Source organism: Ictidomys tridecemlineatus, chromosome 4 (assembly GCF_052094955.1).
Source record: "Ictidomys tridecemlineatus isolate mIctTri1 chromosome 4, mIctTri1.hap1, whole genome shotgun sequence".
NCBI classification, from domain to species: domain Eukaryota; kingdom Metazoa; phylum Chordata; class Mammalia; order Rodentia; family Sciuridae; genus Ictidomys; species Ictidomys tridecemlineatus.
The window spans coordinates 157,723,522-157,749,136 of record NC_135480.1 but is presented as its reverse complement, the minus strand read 5'-3'; the positions used below and the strand labels follow the sequence as shown (position 1 = coordinate 157,749,136).

Here is a 25,615-nt window from a genome sequence, read left to right as displayed (position 1 = left end):
CAAATCTCAAATATGTGGCATAAAACCTTGCTAAACTATTAGTTCCTTAACCTTAACAAATTCTATTGAAGTGTGTCCATGACAAACTCAACATGAACCAATACAATAAAATTCCAACAAGACTCAGCAACTCAAATTTTGCAAATATATAGTACATAAAACAAGCACAGAAAATAAACTTTTTCTGGACCTTAGCCAGATGTGGCCTCAGCCCATTACCAGACACGATGTACTAAAAACAATGGTTCTGCCCTAAAATAAGGAAAAGTGACTCCAAATACAGATGTGTTTATGAAGAATATAATTAACATATACCTAAGGCAGGACATTAAATCTCAAATTATTTTTTGAATCTGTGGTATTATATCAGAGAAATTATTTTCCTTTTAATCAAAATAATTTCCAACCAAGTTTTCTTTAAAAGCAAAAAATATTGTTGTTATTATGATCAACAAAAACTTAAAAATGTATCCAAATATACTTAAAACAAAGAAGATGTATTTTCAGATATCTCTTCTTTAAAGCAGTCCCTAAATAATTACATTTGCTTCTTAATACAAGAGGGAAAAGTTATTCTAAATCCTAATACCTTTATATTTTTAGTGTGAGATTCAATCTTCTGTTTGGTAAAATCAAGTTCATTAGATGTCTTTTCCTTAGCATCATTCATGCTGTTTATCTGATGAAAGAAAAGTAACTTTTTAACATTTTTCAAGGATGGGTAATTTAAAAGCTAACCTTTAAGTGATTTTTATGCAATTACTAAGCACAAAGTTTTTGATTCTAATAAAGAGTCTTAAGGATACCTCTTTTGGTTAAATGACATGTAGTTTCTGTCATAAGCTGAGATGGCTAAAAAGGAAGGTATTCAACCTTAAAATGTCAGTGATGTTATTATTGTATTTTCACTAGATGTCTGGATAAAGGACTTCATTCTTACTGTAAACAAATATAACTTTATTCTTAAAATCCTACTGGACCAAAATGCCAGAAGCAGTGGTATCTATAAAGAAAGAAAAAAGAACAGAGCAGAAGACTGTTTTTCTATATATCATGAGGGTATTCACTGGTCTCTCACTCCATATGACAACTTCAGGGTCGGTCACATGCAGTCCTACTGGGAAGGCTTGTGGCAGGTCATCAGTTGGTCCTGCACCGCTTGTGATTTATTTTCTTTGACAGTTCATTCTTCTTTCTGTCAGACTGCTCTTTTTGCTTTCTTTGCAGCCACCCCTTTGGTCTCCCCACTGCTGTCTCTGGCACTGGTTCACAACAAAGCACATTACTAAGCCAAAGCCTGCTGAGTCGACTTTTCAACTGTGCTGAGGATCATGTGACATTCATCCTCCCAAATAACAATTCGCTGTGGGTAATATGTTCCTAGTTACCCTGCAGCTTCCAGACCCAGGCCTCAGAAGAGTTTCATAAACTACTAACAATACAGGTTGTCTTGTCTCACTAGAAAAGACTTAGCAATATTTGCTCTTCATAGAAATTTAATTATTTCAATGGTCACTTTCTGATTTTCCTTTTGAACAATTATAAGAGTATTAAGTTGACTAATTTTTCCTCCTTTGTTTATCTTAGCTAACTAAAATAAAATCAGCTACTACTAATATGTTAAATATAATGGCTTTATGGCCTTTGTATTACCTAAAAGAAAGAGAAAAAACACTAATTGTATGCTATGTTACTTGTCTTTGGCTGAACAATCTGTTGTTTTGCTAACTAATTGTATTTAATGTAATTACTTCATATGCTAATTTGACAAGATGTAACTAGACAAACTCTTCAATTTTTAAAGCATGAATTCATAAAACATTTTAATACCCAAGAAAATTATCAACTTACACATTAAACAATACAAATGAGATGATAAATAGAAGCATGAGCTTTTTCAATCAGCAAACTAAAAGCTTCTAGGATACATCAAACAGATATTTGTTTTTAGCAACTTCTAACAACACTTTACTCCCTTTAGAGAATGAAAACTGCTTTCTTTTTTATTACATTTTCCATAATTTGTAGAATTCTTCAACTAAAATACTGACAAAACCTAAATTCCCACTACCTAGTTCACATATCATAAAATACATTACATTTAAATAAAACATATATTCACTTAAATAGCTTGCACAACTATTTTAGTAAATTAAAACAGATTATGAAGTCCAAGAAGTGGCAGAGTATTTATAACTTTGAAAATAATAGTTAGCCTGAAAAGTTACAAAAATGTGAGTGAGACACTACACTTTAGGCCACACTTAAAGAAAGAGCACTGACAATTTATTATTTTTTGTATCTGTGAAGCTGTCAATTCAACATTCTCAATCTTTTTGACCTTTGTAATAAGCAAGGGATACGTACTGGTATGGGCTGAAGGCTATATGTGTGGAGCCAAACAGTGCAAGTGTTACCTCATTAGATGCATCTTCCAGCTTGTTCTGGTAATCTGTCAAGGTACGCCTCAAAGTCTCAAGGACAACAGGGAAGCTGGGAGGTTTATCTTTGTCCTTGTGGATGCCTAGAGAAAAATATACCCTTAAAGTCACACAGGCACAAAAGCTAAGCAAACAGCAACAGAGATATTACAATTAGAGGTGAAAGATGTTATAAAACATTGAGTAGAATTTTATTCTCTAATATACTGCTGTATAGCCAAGTAGTAACAGTCTTTCTAAACAAGTGCTCAAACTGAAGTTAATAATATACCAAGTTCAAATTTATGGCTATTTTCTACCTTATCAACCCATATAATATTAGTTCTTTTTTTTTCTATATATCTCCTAATAGCAGTGTTCATATGTACCTGTTATCCAACAATTAAATGAATCTAGAGTACCATTGTTTTGGAAAACTGAATAAATGTACCTTGTGTTTCTGATCAGTCAAGCCTTTTATAACATACTATTTTGCTTAAATAACAATTTTTGAACCCAAGAGTATATACTCTTCTATTATGCTTGGAAATATCCTTCAATCCTTAAAATTCTCAAGTTACAAGTTGAAATAAACAATAAAAATGTCATTATCTACATGGCCCACATCATGTTTCAATTAAAACCATTGTAAAAATATGAGTATGTCCATATTACACCCTCAAAGTACTTTAATTTAGCTGGTCTCGAAGTTAAATTAGTTGAGCTAATTAAGTTCATGTGGTCAAATACGATTCTAAATATTAACTCAAATTAATCAAAAGCTGAGTTTCAAAAACCACTTTAAATTGATTTTTTATTTTATTACTATTTAAATGTCAAAAAAAGTATCAAAATTTAGTTTGAAGCCATTGATATTAAAAATATTTTCATTTCCTGTTACAATTTTCCTCATATTTTATAATCTAAATATTTCAATATATAACTTTAAAAGAAGAATTCATAATATGTTTTAGGATTCATTCATTCAACTAATTTACTGAATTCTTGCTGTTTACTAATCTTGGGCATTAGGCATACAGAGGTGAGCAAAGTCAGTGTAGTTCTGTCTATATACAATTTACAATTTAATAAGAGGGAGAGATAGTAAATCACTTCATAAGATCATTCATCTTTTTTTAAGCATTAAAAGACTGGAACTGGTAAAAGATAAGAGAAGGCAGTAATGAAGGAAAGAAAACAGGAAAGGGGAAAAAATGCTCAGTTAACAACAGACTACTTGATTCATCTCATAGTATTGGTAATATTTAGTGTTTTAATCTCAGGGAAAGGACCAATAAATTTATGACATTTATCGAAGTATATTTAAATACTATCTTATGTATGGATACATATGAGATATTCTTAAACAGAAGAATAATATTTAACTTAAAAACTAAAAGTAATATGAAAACAACATTTATTCCAGCTATGAAAAAAATATGCAGTTTGAGCCATGATAATGGCTATGACTATGAATTGGAAAGACAACTCACTAAAAATTTCATTAGAGGTCTTACCAAATAAATTTTTTTAAATTATTCTCTTGCATAAGATACGCAATATAAAATTCTTTTCTTTTGCCACTATACAAAGCGGCCCATGAATAAATTATTCAAGGACACTTAGGAAATCTATTAGTTTTTACAATAAAGAAGAAAACTTCCTCCCAGAAATTCAGAAGAATGCAATCACCTTCAGTGTTCAGGAGTAAAGGGACAAAGTGCCCTGTCCTTACTGACCTATGCACATTTTTATAGTCTACATAAAATATCCTTGCCTAAAAATATCTATAAATAATGTTTAGTTGAGGTAAAAAGTATGCTTTATGTCCCACCATATCTATAATAAAAAAAAAGTACTTACTGGTACCTTCACATGGCAAAATGCTTACAAATAAAATAAATGTCTATAAATAAAATAAACTTATTGACTGATTTGGTTTAACCTAATAAAATTGTAATCTCTACACTATGGCCCAAAACACATTGGACTATTAAAACTATTCTATCAGAGGGAGGTTTAAAAACTCATACACAAAGAACACTAAAAAAAGATTTAAACAGTGGCCATCACTGGCTTTTCAAAGGTCAAATACCAAGTGAAGGATAGATATATCAGGAGCACTTAATATTTCAATAATAGCAACTCCAAATATTTTGTTTTTCTCTTTCCCTCTCCCTACGCACTGTCTCTGAACACAGGTGCCTACTTATACTTTCACAAAATCACTCCCTACTTCAACTTCAATTTCTCTTCCTCATTTGTAAGTAGGTTTCAACTCTGGCTAAACTTTAGCAAATTTTTCCTTAAATTAGTAGCCGAAAAGAAGGGACAGGGAAGAAAAGGTTCCAAAACCCTCTATTTAAATGTTTCCTTTTAGACAATCTCAAAAAGTAAACATTTTTACACGACTCACATAAACAACTGGTTTTTCTTTCTAACTTTTTATTGGTACATAAGAATTATACATAATAGTGGGATGCTTTGTACATATTCGTACATTCACATGATATAACTCAAGCTGCTATGATTACCTCACTAAACTATAGTTTCACAGTAAAAGCAGTAAGTAGGAATGAATGAGATAAACCTATCTCATCTACCTTTTCATTCTCTTATCTGTCTCCTGCAAGACTCCCAAAGGGGAGAATTAAGAAATAACAAAATTTAAGACAAAGACCGAGCTTCTTTTAAAAGATAACTGAAGAGAACATGCAGGAGGGGGTTCCTGTTCTTTGATGCCGATTTTTGATTGTGTAGTAGAAAATAAAAAACATCATTCAAATGGATTTTATTTTCACCCAATAAAAAATAAACATTCACTACATAATGCATTGATTAAAAAATTCCTTCTTATTCTAAAAGCACTAAAACATAAACATACTTTTGCTGGCAGTTATACTTTTTAAGCTCAGACTACATTCTGCATATTAACTCATCTTAATCACTGAGGTCTTAAACATCTTCATTATCTTGCAAATACTGGTGCTCATTCTGCAGTATTTAAGGAAAATGGCTCATAACTTTGCTAACATATGGAAAGTATTTATTATGTAAGTTCTACTCATCTATTCTCTATGTCCCTTGGAGACTCCAGAAAACATTTCCTTTATCAAGCCTTGAGAAACATGCTGGCGAAGAGAGCCAAACCCTTCCCGGATACTGTGTGGCTTCATAAACTCTGTATGGCTTTTAAGACAAGAATAAATTGGTCATGGTGGTGCATGCCTATAATCCCAGGGACTCAGGAGGCTGAGGCAAGAGGATCACAAGTTCAAGGCCAGCTTCAGCAATTTAGCAAAGCCCTAAGCAATTTAGCAAGACCCTGTCTCAAAAAATAAAAAGGACTGGGCACTGTGGCACATACCTGTAATCTCAACACCTCAGGAGGCTGAGGAAGGAGGACTACAAGTTCAAAGCCAGCCTCAGCAAAAGTGAGGTGCTAAGCAACTCAGTGAGACCCTATCTCTAAATAAAATACAAAATAGGGCTGGGGATGTGGCTCAGTGATTGAGTGCCCTCAAGTTCAATCCCTGGTACTAAAATAAATAAATAAATATTGCTACAGGTGTGACTCAGTGAGTGATGAAGCACCATGTTCATTCCCTAATCATACAAAAAAAAAGCCAAGAATAACAGTAGGAAATGATGAAATCAAATGAATTCCCTGAATTCAATAGGAGTGATTGAATCTTGGAGGACAGAGCTCAAGTGGTAACTATTAATCTTCAGATACAAGTATCCATAATGGATATTGGAGTCAAAGCAATAAACAAAAAGACTTGACCCATGGAGATCACTAGCATCAGCTATTTAACTGATGATCATAATGTCATCTTATCATAGTTAGCTGATCATCATATTCCTTGAACTAATGTTTACTTAAGTCTTATTTTATTTGTATAAGTAGAAACTCTCTAGATCTAATTACCAAAAGTTGGACAAAAACAGAGTACTGGCCCTCTACCACTTCTCAGATTTGAGCTAGTTCACAGGCCCAGATCCCCTTGAATAAAGAAAACAGGTCCCTTTAGGAACCCTGACATACTGTTAAAAAATGTAAATCATCCTCCTAGTCTTCCTCAAGGAAACAAGCAACCATTTGCTAGGGTGACAATATGCAAGGGGGAACTAACTATACTTCCCAGGGGCACCTCATCTCACGAATACAAGAATGTGTCTAAGGCACTAATTCAGGAAGATCTAAGATGCTATTGTGGTTCAAAAGTCAGGGAGATCAACTTAACTCAATTTTGGATAAGGTCTCTTTCCAGGAAGTCGAGTAGGTCCCTGAACCCACCTCATAGTTATTTCCCCAGTTTAAAAGGCATCATTAGAAAACACAAAAGCAGAAACTTGCACAATGCCCATTTTGGACACTGGTATGAGGAATATAAAGGAAAACTAAGTTTAAAAAATCAAGTGGAGCCAGGCATGGTGGCACATGCCTGTAATCCCAGAAGCTTGGCAAGCTGAGGCAGAAAGATTGCAAATTCAAAGCCAGCCTCAGCAATTTAGTGAGAGCCTTTCTCAAAATTTAAAAAAATAAATAAATAAAATTTGATAGGACTTCAATGGTGGAATAGTGGTCACTTTCCTGGCTGCTCCATAGCATGAAAACAAGAAATCGGACAGGCAGCTTTTCAGCAAGGTGAGTGAACAAAGAAAAATAAAGGGGGACTTTGCTAGAATTTAAACTGGACACTTTTAAAGCAGATAAGGAACTAGATAAGGAGGTTGGATATAATAATATAAGGAAGAAATCACCAGCACCACTGTCTCTAGTGCATTCACAGGTACTAAGCAGAGCATACCCTCCACAAGCAAAGTGGAGGAACAAAGGAATTAAGGGAACCCACATTTTTGGGAAGCCTGAGGAGTATCTGGGTACAAAGACTTTACTAACCAAAGACACTGCCCAACTAAACTGAAAGGCGTACTACACAATATCCTTGCACAGAAATTGGCTCCTCCACCACATGAATGGAACCCAGGGGAGATCCCTGGGGTACAGTCTTCCAGCCTGGACCAGTAATTGCTGGACCCTGGAGGTGTGCTGATTTAAAAATATCTAGACCAATTCGAATTCAGGAAAGAGCCTGGAGCCCACCTAAGCCTAAACCCCACCTCCAAGAATTCCACCTATGGGATTAACTCTTTCACTCCAACAAGCTGGAGGGTAGAGCATCACACTCCAGATAACCCCACCAACTTCACTGAGAAGATAAGCTAAGAATCTTTTCAACTCCAGCAGAAACAGTACTTTAATTTTTCACTGAGATTTTTTTTCTCTCTCTCTCTCTCTCTAGATATTTTTAATTCAGTCAAAAGATAAAATATAGACATATGTGAGATACAGTAAAATCCATGGGCTTTGGAATCAGACAGCTGGAGGTCAAGCCCTAACACAGCTACTTATCAGCTATATCATCTTCAACAAGTTATTTAAGTGGACTACTATGGCTTGATGTCTGTTTCCTCCAAAATTCATGTTGAAATTTAATTGTCTTATGACAGTATTATGGTTCCTCTGAGAAATGATTAGGCCATGAAGTCTTCACCCTCATAGGCTGTTACAAAAGGAAGAGTTTAGCTTCCTTTTGCCCTTTCTTGATTGTGTGCCTTCCATTAGGTGATGATGCAGCAAGAAGGCTCTCACCAGATGCTATTATCTTTATTTTTTAATTAATTTTTTAAAAATATTTATTTTTCAGTTTTTCGGTGGACACAACATCTTTGTATGTGGTGCTGAGGATCGAACCCGGGCCACACACATGCCAGGCGAACACGCTACCGCTTGAGCCACATCCCTAGCCCAAGATGCTACTATCTTTGATACTGAAATTACCAGGCTCCAGAACTGTGAGGCAACAAATTCCTGTTACTTATAAATTACCCAGTCTCGAGTATTCTGTTATAGTAACACAAAACACATTAAGATATGGTCTAAGCCTCCTTTTTCTCTTCTGTAAAATGGTAATAATAATAAATTCTACTTCATAGGGTTGTTTTAAAGACTACATTAACATATAAAATGCTTAAACATAGCACTTGGTGCAAAATAGCATGCCAGCAATGTCAATTATCATTATTATAACACTGATTAGTTAATAAACATTTAACTAATGGCTTAAAATAAACATAAAAGATAGTTAACCAAAATACACAATCTGAAGTGGGAAGAGCTAATCTATGTGTAGAGTTCAAGTATTCCACACACCTATTCTGCATGAATGTATATTTTGCTTCAATTATTTAGTATTACCTAATGAATACTCCTACTTTACTTTTTACTTTCTTTACTCATCCATTTAATGGTTGCAGCTAATGAAAAAAGCTACAGAATATACTAAGTCCACTTTATTCTCCTGACTTATGTTAGGGGAGACATTCATCCTCACTTGGGATGTGCCTTTTTATGTGACAAAAATTCCATTACCCTAACACTCTCAGCCCATTTAAGCCTAAACCCCACTTCAAGAATTCCACCTTTGGGATTAACTCTTTCACTCCAGCAGGCTGGAGAGTGGAGCATCACACTCCAGACAACCCTACCAACACCAATGAGAAGATGAGCTGAGAATCTTTTAAACTCCAACAGAACAATACTTCAACTTTTCACTGAAATATCTCTCTCTCTCTCCATTTTTTATTTTTTTTTTTTAGTTTTCTTTTTCTTTTCTCCATTTAAATGGTGATCTTAATGGTTCATAAACATTTACCCATACACATATTTGTTTGGGGTTTTTTCTTCATTTTTAATATTTTTGAAGCCAGTGATTGAAATCAAGCAAAACTATCAAAATTGAAGGAATCGACAATCTAGATTAAAAATTCAATTGAAAGCATTAACAAACAGACTAGATCACTTAGTCACTCAGTCATTGAAGAGAAAATATATAATCTTGAAAGCAAAGTTAAACATGGTTAAAACATGTTAAGAAACTATGAACAGAATTTCCAATAAATATGGGATAACATGAAAAGGCCAAATTTAAGATTTATTGAGATAAAGAAAGGCACAGAGATACAAATCAATAGAATGCACAATCTTTTCAATGAAATGATATCAAGAAATTTCCCAAACCTGAAAAATGATACAGAAAATCAAGGACAAGAGACTTCAGAACCCCAAATATACAAAATTACAACAGACCCAGACTAAGGCATATTAATATGAAAATGCCCAACATACAGAATAGACAGAATTTTAAAGACTGTCAGAGAAAGGACACATTAATTATAGAGGGAAACCAATTCAAATCTCAGCTGATTTCTCATCCCAGTCCCTCAAAGCTAGGAGTTCAAAGAATAACATATACCAAGCTCTGCAAGAAAATGGATGCCAGCAAATAATACTATACCCAGAAAAATGAGGACTCGGATTTGATGATGAAATAAAAACCTTCCATGATAAACAAAAGGTAAAAGAATTCACAATTAGAAAGCCTGTACTACAGAACATTCTCAGCAAAATATTTCATGAAGATATAAAAAATAAAAGTGAAAACCAGAAAACAGAGGAACTACACTAGAAAAATAGTCAATCTAAGGAGAAAATAATTCAAATTAAAAGCGAGAAATAAATCAAAATGACAGGGAATAAAAAATCATATCTCAACAATAACATTGAATGTAAATGGCCTAAACTCATCAAACAACATAGACTAGCAGACTAGATTAAGTAACAAGACCAAACAATATACTGTCCCCAAGAGACTTACCTCATAGGCAAGGATGTCCATAGACAAAGATAAAACAATGTGAAAAAAAAACATATCATTCACATGGATCTCATAAACAAGCAGTGGTTTCTATCCTCATATCAGATAAAATAGACTTCGAACCAAAGTTAGTCTTAAGAGTCAAAGAAGGACATTTCATACTGCTTAAGGGAATTATAAATCAACAAGACATAACAATCATAAGTACTTATGCCACACACAATGGAGTATCTACATACATCAAACAAACCTTCTCAATTTCAAGAATCAAAAAGATCACAGCACAATAATACTGGGTGATTTTAATACACCTCTCTCACCACTCAATAGATCCTCCAAACAAAAACTAAAGAACAAAGCTATAGAACAATACAATTAATAATTTAAACTTAACAGATACATATAGAGTATTTTATCCATCAAGGACTGAATAAACTTTCTTCTCATTATGAACCTTGGATATAAATTTTCCTTCCCTGATCACAATTTTCTGATGAAATCACTATCTATGAATTTTTAAAAATACCTTATTCACCATCATGTATTCCAAATAGCAATACTTCTAATAAGGGAACTTATTCTACAGAATGGGTACTGCCATAACAAGGGTTCAAAGGTCCTGGAATCAAATGTTGGAAATAAACTCATCTCCCTATTACCCCTAAAGGTCCACTAGTGAAATGTCTGTTTCCCCTACCAGAAACTATGGGCTCTGTTGGCTTCCACCATGATTCCATGAAGATGAAAAATGAGTGAAATCCCCTATCAGTGAGATTTTCTGGGTAGATTTACAACTTGCATTTGGGAACAATGGAAAGTAATGCACAATACTAACTTACGAAAACAAGAGTACAAAAATTGAATATTTTCATATCCATGAAAATGCTTCAAAAATATCTTCATGCAGAGTGTGCTAATAAATGTAACTTTTCACACTGCAAAAGAAATTTTTAAATAAATTGCCAAAAAAATATGAAGGATGAGAGTGCTACCTAGTCATGATGAAGCATCTCATAACAGAAATCAAAGAGCAAAGAAGATTTTTCTGCATCTGAGATATTGGTCCTCATCATCGAGGGGAAATTTGTAGTAAGAATGAGTAATTCTAGAATGCAGGACATTCCACAGGGAGTCTATTAATACACTCATATGTGATAGAATGTAATGGCAATCTCACATTTGAGTATATATCCAACAGAACTGGGGTAATATTTGTACATCCATGGTTGTATTGGCACTATTTTTTTTTTTTTGGTACCCGGAATTGAACTCAGGGGCACTCAATTACTAAGCCACATCCCCATCCCTATTTTATATTTTATTTAGAGACAGGGTCTCACTGAGTTTTTTAGCTTCTCACTTTTGCTGAGGCTGGCTTTGAACTTGCAATCCTCTTGCCTCAGCTTCCCAAGCCACTGGGATTACAGGCAATGTACCACCATGTCTGACCCATATCAGCACTATTCACAACAGCCAAGAGTTGCAAGCAACCCAAAGGTCATCACTAGGTGAATGGATAAACAAAATATAGCAAATACAAACAATAGAATATTATTCATAATTAAAATATAAGAAATTCCTGTCACATACTACAATATGGTTGAAACTTGAAGACATTATTCTAAGTAAAATAAGCCTATCACAAAAAGACAGATACTGTATGATCCCACTTACATGACACACTAAAGTTGTCAACTCTATAAAAACAAAGCAGGGGGCTAGGGAGGTGGCTCAAGTGGTAACGCGCTGGCCTGGCGCGTGCACAGCGCTGGGTTCCATCCTCAGCACTACATACAAATGAAGATGTTGTGTCCGCCGAAAACTAAATAAATAAATATTTTTAAAACAAAAAAAAAAGGCAGGAAGGGGGAGTCCAGAGTTGGGAGGAGGATGTGATAACTAATATTATGTCAACTTGACTGGGATATGGGTACCCAAATATTTGGTTAAATGTTGTTTCTGGGTGTGTCTCTGCAGGCATTTCTGAATGAAATTAACACCTGAACTGGAAGACAGTAGACTGCCTTCCACAATGTGACTGAGCCTCATCTAATCTGCTGAACATCTGAATAGAATAAAGTCTACATAAGCAAAAATTCTTTCTCTCTGCCTATCTTCTGAAACATAAGTCTTCTCCTGCCTTCAGACTCAGACCAGAGCTTACACTGGCAGTTCTCCTAGTTCTTAAACCTTCAGCCTCAAACTGGAACTATACAATCTGCCCTCCTAGGTCTCCACCTTGCGAAGTGGAGATCTTGGACTTTTCAACCTCCATAATCACATAAGACAATACATTAGACAGAGAGAAAGCTATTTCATGTGAATCAGAGCATAATTTTGCTATTGCCCCTATTTGGAAGTGAAATATGGTTTTAAATATATATGGATGCCAAGTCAATAAAAAGTAGACTACAATGGCACTGCATGAACCTCACTAAAGTGGAACTGTTTCACAGAATTCTCCTCTCTATATAGTTGTATGATTCTAAGTCACAGTTGGCCAAAACAAAAGTTGGGAGAAGATTTTTAAAAAGTAAAGTAGAAGCCATAACCCTCTAAAAGTTATTGTAATTACATGCAATAAAAGATAAATACAGAAATACTGATGAATTCCAGCTCATCTTCACTCAATCCTCACTAAGAGGCAAAAGTGAAGAGCCCAGTAGGTTCCAGCTATCTTCATTTGGTGAGATCTAGATATACCTTTCTTCCCATAGCCCTGTTCATGAACGGTGACCTCAGGCCAAGAAAAAAGCCTCCCATAATTTTTTTTCAGCAGTTCTAACAACAAGACTTAATTCCTAGATTTGCTTTAGCTTTAACTCTAATCACTCCAATATTTAAATATGGCTGGTTAGCCATTTTTCTCTAAAACTCCAACTTCATTTTCTAGACCTCACTTCCTCAGATCCTCTCAAAAGTGTATAAGGTCTAATTCTTATAATAAGATTCTTAACTGATATTACTCACAGTAATTCTAATTCCCTAAATTCTAGCTTTACATGTTCCTACACTTAATCTTAACTTACTTTCTATACTATATAATTCTTAGCATTCTATGACTAAAACAAAAAATTTCTATAGGTTTTCCTAAAGAGAAAGATAAGCCACCTAATAAAGGCAGAAATGTAATTATCATAATAAGTATGATGGCATTAAGAGACTTTAATTGAAAATCCAAATTGACATAAGTCAAAGATATGCAGCCCAGCATGGTGGCATACACCTGTAAACTCAAAAGACTGAGGCAGGAGAATCCAGAGTTTCAGATCAGCCTGGACAACTCAGTAAGATTCTGTCTCAAAATAAAAAAAGTAAAAAAGAATTCAGGATTTGGCTCAGTGGTAGTTTACTCCTAGGTTTAATCCCCAGTACTGTAAAGAAAAAAAAAGACTCAAAAAGAAGCATGTAAGACAAAGAATATAAAGAGAACTTAAGAAATGAATTTTAAAGGAAAATCAGAGGCCAAGTCTTAACCAAGTCTCTAGTTTTGTAATATTTAATATAGTAGCCAAGTGTCAAATGAAATTATTTCGATTGATTTAACTGTGATCATTTAAATTCCTATTTAAATTAATTAAAATTAAATATTCTATTCCTTAGTCACAATAGCTATATTTAAAGCACTCAATAGTGACCTATGGCTAGTGCCTAGTATAACAGCAAAGATAAAGAGCAATTCCATTACTACAAATTCAATTACCAACTTACAGAAAATCTGTGGGATGAGAACAGAGAGAAAAAAGACTATGAAACTCCTAGAATAAATGACAGATTTTTTTTATGTTTTTTTTATTGGTTGTTCAAAACATTACAAAGCTCTTGACATATCATATTTCATGCATTAGATTCAAGTGGGTTATGAACTCCCATTTTTACCCCAAATACAGATTGTAGAATCACATCGGTTACACATCCACATTTTTACATAATGCCATATTAGTGACTGTTATATTCTGCTACCTTTCCTATCCTCAACTATTCCCCTCCCCTCCCCTCTCATCTTCTCTCTCTACCCCATCTACTGTAATTCATTTCTCTCCTTGTTTATTTTCCCATTCCCCTCACAACCTCTTATATGTAATTTTGTATAACAATGAGGGTCTCCTTCCATTTCCATGCAATTTCCCTTTTCTCTCCCTTTCCCTCCACCTCATGTCTCTGTTTAATGTTAATCTTTTCCTCATGCTCTTCCTCCCTGCTCTGTTCTTAGTTCCTCTCATTATATCAAAGAAGACATTTGGCATTTGTTTTTTAGGAATTGACTAGCTTCACTTAGCATAATCTGCTCTAGTGCCATCCATTTCCCTGCAAATTCCATGATTTTGTCATTTTTTAGTGCTGCATAATACTCCATAGTGTATAAATACCACATTTTTTTATCCATTCATCTATTGAAGGGCATCTGGGTTGGTTCCACAGTCTAGCTATTGTGAATTGTTCTGCTATGAACATCAATGTGGCAGTATCCCTGTGGTATGCTCTTTTAAGGTCTTCAGGGAATAGTCCAAGAAGGGCAATAGCTGGGTCAAACGGTGGTTCCATTCCCAGCTTTCCCAGGAATCTCCATACTGCTTTCCAAATTGGCCGCACCAATTTGCAGTCCCACCAGCAATGTACAAGAGTACCCTTTTCCCCACATCCTCGCCAGCACTTGTTGTTGTATGACTTCAGAATGGCTGCCAATCTTACTGGATTGAGATGGTATCTTAGGGTGGTTTTGATTTGCATTTCTCTGACTGCTAGAGATGGTGAGCATTTTTTCATGTACTTCTTGATTGATTGTATGTCCTCCTCTGAGAAGTGTCTGTTCAGGTCCTTGGCCCATTTGTTGATTGGGTTATTTGTTGTCTTATTGTCTAATTTTTTGAGTTCTTTGTATACTCTGGATATTAGGGCTCTATCTGAAGTGTGAGGAGTAAAAATTTGTTCCCATGATGTAGGCTCCCTATTTACCTCTCTTATTGTTTCTCTTGCTGAGAAAAAACTTTTTAGTTTAAGTAAGTCCCATTTGTTGATTCTTATTATTAACTCTTGTGCTATGGGTGTCCTATTAAGGAATTTGGAGCCTGACCCCACAATATGTAGATCGGAGCCAACTTTTTCTTCTATCAGACGCAGAGTCTCTGATTTGATATCAAGCTCCTTGATCCATTTTGAGTTAACTTTTGTGCATGACTAGAGGAGGGGATTCAATTTCATTTTGTTGCATATGAATTTCCAGTTTTCCCAACACCATTTGTTGAAGATGCTATCCTTACTCCATTGCATGCTTTTAGCCCCTTTATCAAATATAAGATAGTTTAACTTTGTGGATTAGTCTCTGTGTCCTCTATTCTGTACCTTTGGTCCACCCGCCTGTTTTGGTACCAGTACCATGCTGTTTTTGTCACTATTGCTCTGTAATATAGTTTGAAATCTGGTATTGCTATACCGCCTGATTCACACTTCCTGCTTAGAATTGCTTTTGCTATTCTGGGTCTTTTATATTTCCATATGAATTTCATGATTGCTTTATCTATTTCTACAAGAAATGCCATTGGGATTTTGATTGGCATTGCATTAATAGAAATATAGAGAACTTTTGGTAATATCACAATTTTGATGATGTTAGTTCTGCCTATCCATGAACAGGGTATATTTTTCCATCTGCTAAGATCTTCTTCTACTTCTCTCTTTAGGGTTCTGTAGTTTCATTGTATAAATCTTTCACCTCTTTTGTTAGGTTGATTCCCAAGTATTTTATTTTTTTTGAGGATATTGTGAATGGAGTGTTTTTCCTCATTTCCATTTCAGAAGTTTTGTCACTGATATACAGAAATGCCTTTGATTCATGCGTGTTGATTTTATATCCTGCCACTTTGCTGAATTCATTTATTAGTTCTAGTAGTTTTTTTGTAGATCCTTTTGGGTCTTCTAGGGATAGAATCATGTTGTCCGCAAATAGTGATAATTTAAGTTCTTTTTTCCTATTTTTATTTTTATCTGTCTAATTGCTCTGGCCAGTGTTTCGAGAACTATATTGAACTATATTGAATAGAAGTGGTGATAGAAGGCATCCCTGTCTTGTTCCAGATTTTACAGGGAATGCTTTCAATTTTTCTCCATTCAGAATCATGCTAGCCTGAGGCTTAGCATAGATAGCTTTTACAATGTTGAGGTAAGTTCCTGTTATCCCTAGTTTTTCTAATGTTTTGAACACAAAGGGATGCTGTACTTTGTCGAATGCTTTTTCTGCGTCTATCGAGATGATCATATGGTTCTTATTTTAAGTCTATTGATGTGGTGAATAACATTTATTGATTTCTGTATATTGAACCATCCTTGCATGCCAGGGATGAATCCTACTTGATCAAGGTGCACAATTTTTTTTTGATGTGTTTTTGTATCCAATTCACCAGAATTTTATTAAGGATTTTTGCATCTAGGTTCATCAGAGATATTGGTCTGTAGTTTTCTTTCTTTGAGGTGTCTTTATCTGGTTTCAAAATCAGGGTGATGGTGGCCTCATAGAATGAATTTGGCAGAGCTCCCTCTTTTTCTATTTCCTGAAATAACTTGAAAAGTATTGGTATTAATTCTTCTTTAAAGGTTTTGTAAAACTCCGCTGTATACCGAACCGGTCCTGGGATTTTCTTGGTTGGTAGTCTTTTGATTGCTTCTTCTATTTCATACATTGATATTGGTCTATTCAAATTGTGTGTATCCTCCTGACTCAGTCTGGGCAAATCATATGACATAAGAAATTTATTGATGTCTTCACTATCTTCTATTTTATTGAAATATAGGTTTTCAAAATAATTTCTAATTGTCTTCTGTATTTCTGTAGCATCTGTTGTGATATTGCCTTTTTCATCCCGTATGTTAGTAATTTGAGTTCTCTCTCTTCTTCTCTTCGTTAGCATGGCTAAGGGTCTGCCGATCTTATTTATTTTTTTGAAGAACCAACTTTTAGTTTTGTTAATTTTTTCAATAATTTCTTTTGTTTCAATTTCGTTGATTTCCACTCTGATTTTAATTATTTCTTGCCTTCTGCTACATTTGCTGTTGTTTTCTCTTCCTTTTCTAGGGCTTTGAGATGAAGTGTGAGCTCATTTATTTGTTGGTTTTTTCTTTTTTTGAGGAATGACCTCCAGGCGATGAATTTCCCTCTTGAAACTGCTTTCATTGTGTCCCATAGATTCCGATATGTTGTGTCTGTATTTTCATTTATCTCTAAGAATTTTTTTATTTCCTCCTTTATGTCTTCTGTAACCCATTGATCATTCAGTAACATATTGTTCATTTTCCATGTGATGTAGGATTTTTCCTTCCTTCTTTTATCATTGATTTCCAGTTTCATTCCATTATGATCAGATAAAAAGCATGGTATTATCTCCACCCCTTTATATTTACTGAGGGTTGCCCTGTGGCATAATATATGGTCTATTTTTGAGAAGGATCCATGTGCTGCTGAGAAAAAAGTATATCCACTTGATGATGGTTGATATATTCTATATATGTCAGTTAAGTGTAGGTTATTGATTGTGATATTGAGTTCTATAGTTTCTTTATTCAACATTTGTTTGGAGGATCTTTCCAATGGTGAGAGAGGTATGTTGAAGTCACCCATTATTATTGTGTTGTGGTCTATTTGATTCTTGAACTTGAGGGGAATTTGTTTTATGAACATCGAAGCACCATTATTTGGTGCATAAATATTGATAATTGTTATGTCTTGTTGATGAATGGTTCCTTTTAACAGTATATAATGTCCTTCCTTATCCCTTTTGATTAACTTTGTCTTGAAGTCAATTTTATTCGATATGAGGATGGCCACCCCTGCTTGCTTATGAGGACCGTATGCGTGGTATATTTTTCCCAACCTTTCACCTTCAGCCTGTGTATGTCTTTTCCAATCAGATGTGTCTCCTGGAGGAAGCATATTGTTGGATTTGTTTTTTTAATCCATGTTACCAGCCTATGTCGCTTTATTGGAGAGTTTAAGCCATTAACGTTACTATTGATATATATTTTGTACTTCCAGCCATGTTTGATTATTTATCTTTTTTTTAATTTAGTTTGTTTCTCCATGATTAGGTTTCCCCCTGCCCCCTGTCTTTACTGAGGCACTTCCCACTGATGGTTTTGGTTACTGTTTTCCATTTCTTCCTCGTGTAGTGTTTTGCTCAAGATGCTTTGCAATGCTGGTTTTCTGGCTGCAAATTCTTTTAACTTTTGCTTATCATGAAAGATTTTTATTTCATTGTTGTACCTGAAGCTTAATTTTGCTGGATACAGAATTCTTGGTTGGCATCCATTGTCTTTCAGTGTTTGAAATACATTGTTCCAGGATCTTCTCGCTTTCAGCATCTGTGATGAAAAATCTGTTGTTAACCTTATTGGTTTACCCCTGAATATAATCTGCCTCCTTTCACTTGTAGCTTTTAATATTCTCTCTTTGTTCTGTATATTGGATATCTTCATAACAATGTGTCTTGGCGTTAGTCTACTGTGATTTTGTATGTTTGGTGTCCTGTATGCATCTACAATTTGTATATCCGTTTCCCTTTTTATTTCTGGAAAGTTTTCTGTAATTATTTCATTCAGCAGGTTACTCATTCCCTTGGTTTGAATCTCTATACCTTCCTCTATCCCAATGACTCTTAAGTTTGGTTTTTTTATGTTATCCCATATCTCTTGGATGTTTTTCTCTTGATTTTTTACCTGCCTTTCTGAGTTGGCTAGACTCTTTTCAAGATGATATATTTTGTCTTCATTATCTGACATTCTGGCTTCTACTTGCTCCACTCTGTGATATTCTCATTTGAGTTTTTAATTTGGTTTATAGTTCCTTCATTTCTAGAATTATTGTTTGACTTTTTTATAATCTCTATCTCCTGATAAAGATGCTTAACTTCTTCTTTTATCTGTTTATGTAATTCGTTTTCAATGTGTTCTTTCACTGTTTGAATTTGCTGTCTCATATCCTCTTTAAGGTTCCATTCCATCTGTCTAAGGTATTCCTTGAGTTCTTTATTTGACCATTTTTCTGATGATTCTAGGTCCTCCTAAATATTTAGGCTGTCCTGCATTGTTTGTACTCCTTTTCTTCCTTGCTTTTTCATGTTGCTCATGTTACTTCTTGTTCTATTTGACTGCTGAGTTACTGTTTACTCCTATAAATTTATTTGATGCTTGGGAGGAAAGGTATTAGAAGGGAAGGGAAGAAGTCACTACAGAGAATGAGAGTAAGCAGGTAGAATTCAAGGAAGGGGGAATAAGAAAATTGAAAAGAAATGAAAAGACAAAAGAAAAAATAGAAAAGAAAAAAAAGAAAAAAATTTTTTTAAATATTTTTAAAAAATTAAAATTTTAAAAAAAATTTTTTAAAAATTTTTAAAAATTTAAAAAACAACAAAAAAATGAAAATTAAAAAAAAACAAATTTAAAAAATTAATAAATGCAGTCTTAGAGTTTGATTAACTTCTCTTTCAGTAGGTGGAGCTGTGCCCACCAGGCCAAGCTTCTCCTCTCAATACGCGGGAACCAATCACTGTGCAGCAGCTCCTCCTCCCAGATTGGGCGGGTCTCCAATCCTGAGTGCCTAGGGTCTTCTCTCGTGTCTAGTCACTTCCCCACTTTTCCTTAAGCCAGGCCTCGCTCACCGGTGACACTCACCACAATACTGGTTACACGCCAGGTCTGTTGCTCCCAGGAGCCCTGTTTTCATGAACAACTGGGCACACTCTTCCTGTTTGCCATTCCCTCAAACCCTAAGTTCGTAGAGCTTGGGGCTGAGAACGCTCAGTGAATTTTGCTTCTCCCTCCAGTAGCCACGCCCCCGGTAGCTGGTGCAAGAGACCTCAGTTGTCAGCACTGGTGGGAACGGTAGCCGGGAGTTCCACGCCTCGGGTCCCACGCCACTCCTGATTCCCTCGGTCTGGCTATTGCCCTCACGGGAGAGCTGGGAGGGGCCATTAAGGTTTCCCCGCTGTGTGGAGAGGGAAGGCTAGGGGGTTACACACCTGTCGCCGCTGGTTTTAATGAAGTTATCTCCTCCATCGCATTCTGGTGACGTCAGTTCTCTGCCATGGTGGTATCCCATGCAAATGGCGACAGTTCATTTCCCTTTGCCGGGTGACCAGTGCAATGGGTGGGTCCTGACTGGCTCTCCCAAGCCCCGTTTCAATCCTGTGGCCACTGCCTATGAAGGCTCAATTGGCATTTACCTCAGTAGGTTCAGAAGGGCCGACCAGTTGTTTCAGCAGGATCGTTTAGTGCTGAGTCACAGCAGTTTGTCTGAGAGAAGCAGGTGAACGGGAGCTTGAATTCAGCCAATCCACCCCAGATCCACATCAGCTCAGCATTGCCTAGTGATCCTGAGCAAACAGCATTTAGACAGTTTACAACTCCCTATGCCCGCACAGCTGAAGAGGTCAGAGACTTGATCTTTCCGCGTCTGCCGCCATGTTCTGTATTTCCCTGTGTTCTTCTGGGATCCTTCCTGTACCCAGACAAGCTCCCTGGTCCTGTGGAGGCATGGGTGGGAGACCATGGAGGGCTCAGCAACCGCTCTCTCCTGACACAGATTTTTAACAATAAAATTTTAAATGAACAAAAAGAAGTAGAAGGGGAGAGAAACCTAGAAATTAATAAAACTTCTTAAAAGATCCATTAGCCAACCATAATAACTAGACCTTCTTTGAATGCTACTTTTAAAAAATGAATTATAAATTTATAATACTGAAAACTATTTTTATATTTTAGATATGATAATGATCTTGTACTTATAGTCATCCTACTGTATGCATGGGATCCACATTCACATATTCAAGGAAACACAGATCAAACATACTGGAGGAGTGATAAATATGTCTGTACTGAACACGTACAGACTTTTTTCTTTGTCATTACTTTCTAAATAATATAACATAACAACTATTATGATAGCATTTATATTGTATTAGGTATTAAAAGTAATCTAGAGGAGCTGGGGTTGTGGCTCAGCAGTAGAGAGCTCACCTAGTGCATGCGAGGCCCTGGGTTCGATCCTCAGCACCACATAAAAATAAATAAATAAATAAAACAAAGGTATTGTGTCCAACTACAACTAAAAAATAAACATTTTTTAAAAAGTAATCTAGATATGTTTTAAAGTATAAATACTCATCTTTTAAAGAAATACTAAAGTTAAATACTTATAAGTGAAGTTAAATCATATCTGGACTATGCTTCAACATAATTGAAGAGAAGAAATAGGTGGGATTATAAATGAAACTGGTCATAAATTTTTATCTGAGTGGTAAAAATAAGGGATTTTGTTACACTCTTTTCCTTTCTTTTGTATATGTTTGAAATTTTTTCATAAAATAGTAACATATAAGTGACTACTTACCTAATGAATTTGAAGGAAAACCATCACAGGGGAATCCTGTCTTTTTAGAAAAAGAAAACCTTTGAGGTTTTTCTTGGTAGAAAAATTTGGATTCACTATTCAGACTTCTGTTCTTCTTAGAGGTAACACTATTGTTATTTTTTCTGTATCCTTACAACAAAAATTTTTTAAAGAATGCATCTAAAGGGGGCTGGGGATGTGGCTCAAGCGGTAGCACGCTCGCCTGGCATGCGTACAGCCCAGGTTCGATCCTCAGCACCACATACCAACAAAGATGTTGTGTCCGCCGAGAACTAAAAAATAAATATTAAAAAATTCTCTCTCTATCTCTCTCTCTCTCCTCTCTCACTCTCTCTTTAAAAAAAAAAAAAGAATGCATCTAAATAGAAGTCTTAATTATTTTCCCTTGGAAAGTAGTGATCCCATCTTAATATTAGAAGCTTTTTTTACTTATTTATTTATTTTTTATTTATATGACAGTGGAATGCATTACAATTCTTATTACACATATATAGCACAATTTTTCATATCTCCGGCTGTATACACAGTATATTCACACCAATTTGTGTCTTCATACCTGTACTTTGGAAAATAATATCCATCACATTCCATCACCATTAATAACCCCATGCCTCTTCCCTTCCCCTCCAACCCCTCTGCCCTGTCTAGAGTTTGTCTACTCCTCCTATGCTTTTTATCTCAAAGATGTGTTTTTAAGTTATGTCTTGAATTATTACATGTTTTATTTATTCTAGTTTCGACCCTATAAAAACCTATAATCTTTATATCAGTACTATAATACCAACTTCTCTCTTTGCCTTAGCTCCTTTATCTGTTTTCTTTGTTCTTCTCCTCTGCATTTTATCTCTGTTCTTTCCCTCTACATTCTTTCCTCCAAATCAAACTGTTTTTCCAGTGTCAATTCTGACATAGCATCTCACAAATTTTAAATCTACTATCCTATTTTATTTTCCTTATACTCCTTCTTATCTTACTATAAAGTAGGAAACCTTTTAATCTTATGTTGAGTTTTCTTGGTAGGGAAGATTAATCTTTCTCTAATAAGCTTTTTGCTTATTATTCCTACTTAATAATGATCATTTCTTTTTGTATCCTATTGTATATGACAAATAGTCTCTAAATTTTATTCTTATTTCCACAGTAACTCATTTCACCATTCTATTGTATGTTTTCAAGGTACTGTTCTTTTCCCCTTATTTTGTGATAGTTTTTTTGCACAAATTCCATTCGTTTTCCTTTTCTTAATATCCAAATGAATAGAAGAAAACAACCATATTTATAAAGTTTGAAGAAACACTGACGATATGACTCATCCTTGAACACCATCAAATACTAATCAAAAGTTCCTTGAAGATCAATTTCTGAGGACTACATGGATGTGCATAGTTCCAATTATATTTTTCAGTAAGGAGAAAGCTATTATAATGACATTTACCACATAGATTATAGGGAAAAATTTATCTCTAGTATGAACTGCAACCAAGATTCTTTTATCTTGATCCCTAGTTAGGAATGTAAAGGGAACTTGGAACTTTATCTCTAGTCCCTGGGTCATTCCTAGCTGATTATAGTCTGGGAATTATAAGATGTACATGAGAATGAGAGAGAAAAGATGGGGAAAATATTCTAATTTCTTCAGAAAGCAGCACCCATAGAATAGAAAGAAAGTTTCCTATATTTAAAATTAATATAGACCTTCCATTTCTGAAGTAGGAAAGATATTGGCAAGAAAATAAAACATCTACTGTTAGATAGGATATGACAAAATAGGAAGTTGTGCTTCATTCCAGTGTGTGTATTCCCCCAGAAACTGGCTCGGGAAAAAAATGAAATATATACATACACGCACAAAGTATTTCCAGTATTGCTGTGTGTTTTCAAAACTTCATTATGCATTCATATGTATAAAAGTTTGAAGTCATTCTACTGGCAGCCATCATTTTAAAACTCATCATTTTACAAATCATAAATGACCTCATGATTGTTCTACATTTAGCAAATTACAATGTAGACGTGAAGTAATGTTTAATAATCAGAATTTTTCTAGTGTCTGATGTATTCTGCTGTCTGTCCTATTCTCTACTATCAGACACTAGAAAGGCAATATGTCAATTAATGGAAGGGTAACTGATGGGATACAGCAATCTGTATACGGGGTAAAGTTGGGAGTTCATAACCCGCTTGAATCAAACTGTGAAATATGATGTATTAAGAACTATGTAATGTTTTGAACGACCAACAATAAAAAAAATCAGAATTTTTAATTTATGTGAATGTTTTCTTTAAACAATACTCTCTCTCTACAAACTATTTAAAATTTAAAGGGAATCAGGTTTAACAAAAAGAAATCAAGATGAAACAAAATAAATTGTTTTACTTTAATCATTTAAAATTTACATTTCTGGAAAAAGAGGAAGAAATAGTCTATTTTAAAACTTTCAGATGAATGAGAACCAGTATTCTATTTCTATGAAATCTATGTATAACTGTAAAGTAAAAAATGAAGAACGTTGGTAAATAAAAAGAAAAAGCCAGGCATGGTGGAGCACACCTATAATCCCAGCAGCTCAGGTGGCTGAGACAGGAGGATTTCGAGTTCAAAGCCACTTTTAGCAAATCAGCAAGGTACTTAGCAACTCAGTGAGACCTTGTCTCTAAATAAAATATAACAAAGTGCTGGGGATGTGGCTTAGCGGTTGAGTGCACCCCTGTGTTCAATCCTTAGTACCAAAAAAAAAAAAGAATAAGACTGAAAAGAACAAGCATACAGATGGTTAGAAATTAATGGTAAATTAGCTCAAAGTTAAATGACTTAGAATCATTTTATTACTACTACATGTTACCTTTTACACACTGTGAATAAGATGAAGCAAAATAGAAATAGACTTCTGCCCTGGCCAACTTGTAACCAAAGTAAAAATGCCTGAAACAAAATACTCTGACATTTATAGGTATTCTTCATGTTAGGAAAAGTCAATAAACAACATATGTTGGCAAATATTTCTGATCCATTTACAGAATGTTATATGAACTCTTATTGAAGTCACTTCCTAGAATTTCATAAACTGAATCTACCAGCATGAATAAGGAAGGCAGGTTTGGTTTGTAAATCTCCATGAATTGTGAGATATAGGAACAAAGAGAAGAAATTGGAAAATGACACCAAGAACCCCTGTCAACTGCTCTTATAGCTATCCTCAGCTTCTCAGTAACTCATGAATCTCTAGTTAAAAGGCACTGGCCCCAAGGTTCACAAGAAAAATTAAAATTCTTAAGAGAATATTAAGTCTAGGTAACATTCTTTTAGGAAAAAGTATAGAAAGAGATAAGAGAGGGAAAGTCCAATTTGTTGCCCTGGTTTTCCTAGGAGCACTCCCTAAGAATGCACCATTCCTAGCAGACATACACATACCTAAAGTCATCCAACCCTGTTGTTATCATCTCCCAGGATCCTTCAGCTTCTCCAAGCAGAAGGAGCAAGATCACCTCTAGAGTACTACAAATGATTTCCTCAAGGAAGAACGAGTTGGAGAAGTTTGAAGTCTCAGTTTACATGAACGTCAACCACCCTGAGGAGGAATCAAGACTGAACCACAAGCAAAACTTTCTTGAACTTAAGTAAAAGCCGTATTCCAGATGTCTGCTAACACCCTCAGGCAGAGGACAAACTGTATTAAAAGAAACACTTGAGGCAGAAAGACTAACTATATGGGCTCAAAGTAGAAAAGGATTTCCCCACACAAACCCTACTATAATGATTTCAACCAGAAAAAAATATATATATAAGCAGCTGTACAACTTCAATTTTAATGGAAGTAGAAAGCAGAAACAGGAAGTAAATGCCTCTGATCAAGTAAATTGAGGCTGTCTTGTCTAATGATAATAAGCAATCAAGGTGAATTTTCTGTCATGCACAAAAGACTGCACTTCCTTTCCACTGAAGGTCAATTTTTCTACCCCCAAGAGCTGCTATAAATTGGAAAGAGACTCCACCAATACCTTTGAAACTCAAACATTAAAATGTGAAATAGACTTCAACCTATTAATTAATTAATTTGTGCTTTTATTCATTC

At 34.9% G+C, this 25,615-nt stretch overlaps 1 protein-coding gene across 3 annotated transcripts in view; it reads right to left on the bottom strand.

The window, feature by feature from the left end:
• Ccdc171 (coiled-coil domain containing 171) overlaps window positions 1–25,615 on the bottom strand; it is a 378,035-nt gene that overhangs the window by 216,784 nt on the left and 135,636 nt on the right. For all 3 annotated transcript variants that reach the window (XM_078047666.1, XM_078047667.1, XM_078047665.1), the window contains 2 exons: window positions 2,418–2,524; window positions 590–679 (listed from right to left, as the gene is read on the bottom strand). In XM_078047666.1, the coding sequence (XP_077903792.1) occupies window positions 590–679; window positions 2,418–2,524 (197 nt within the window). The remainder of the gene's footprint in view (window positions 1–589; window positions 680–2,417; window positions 2,525–25,615) is intronic.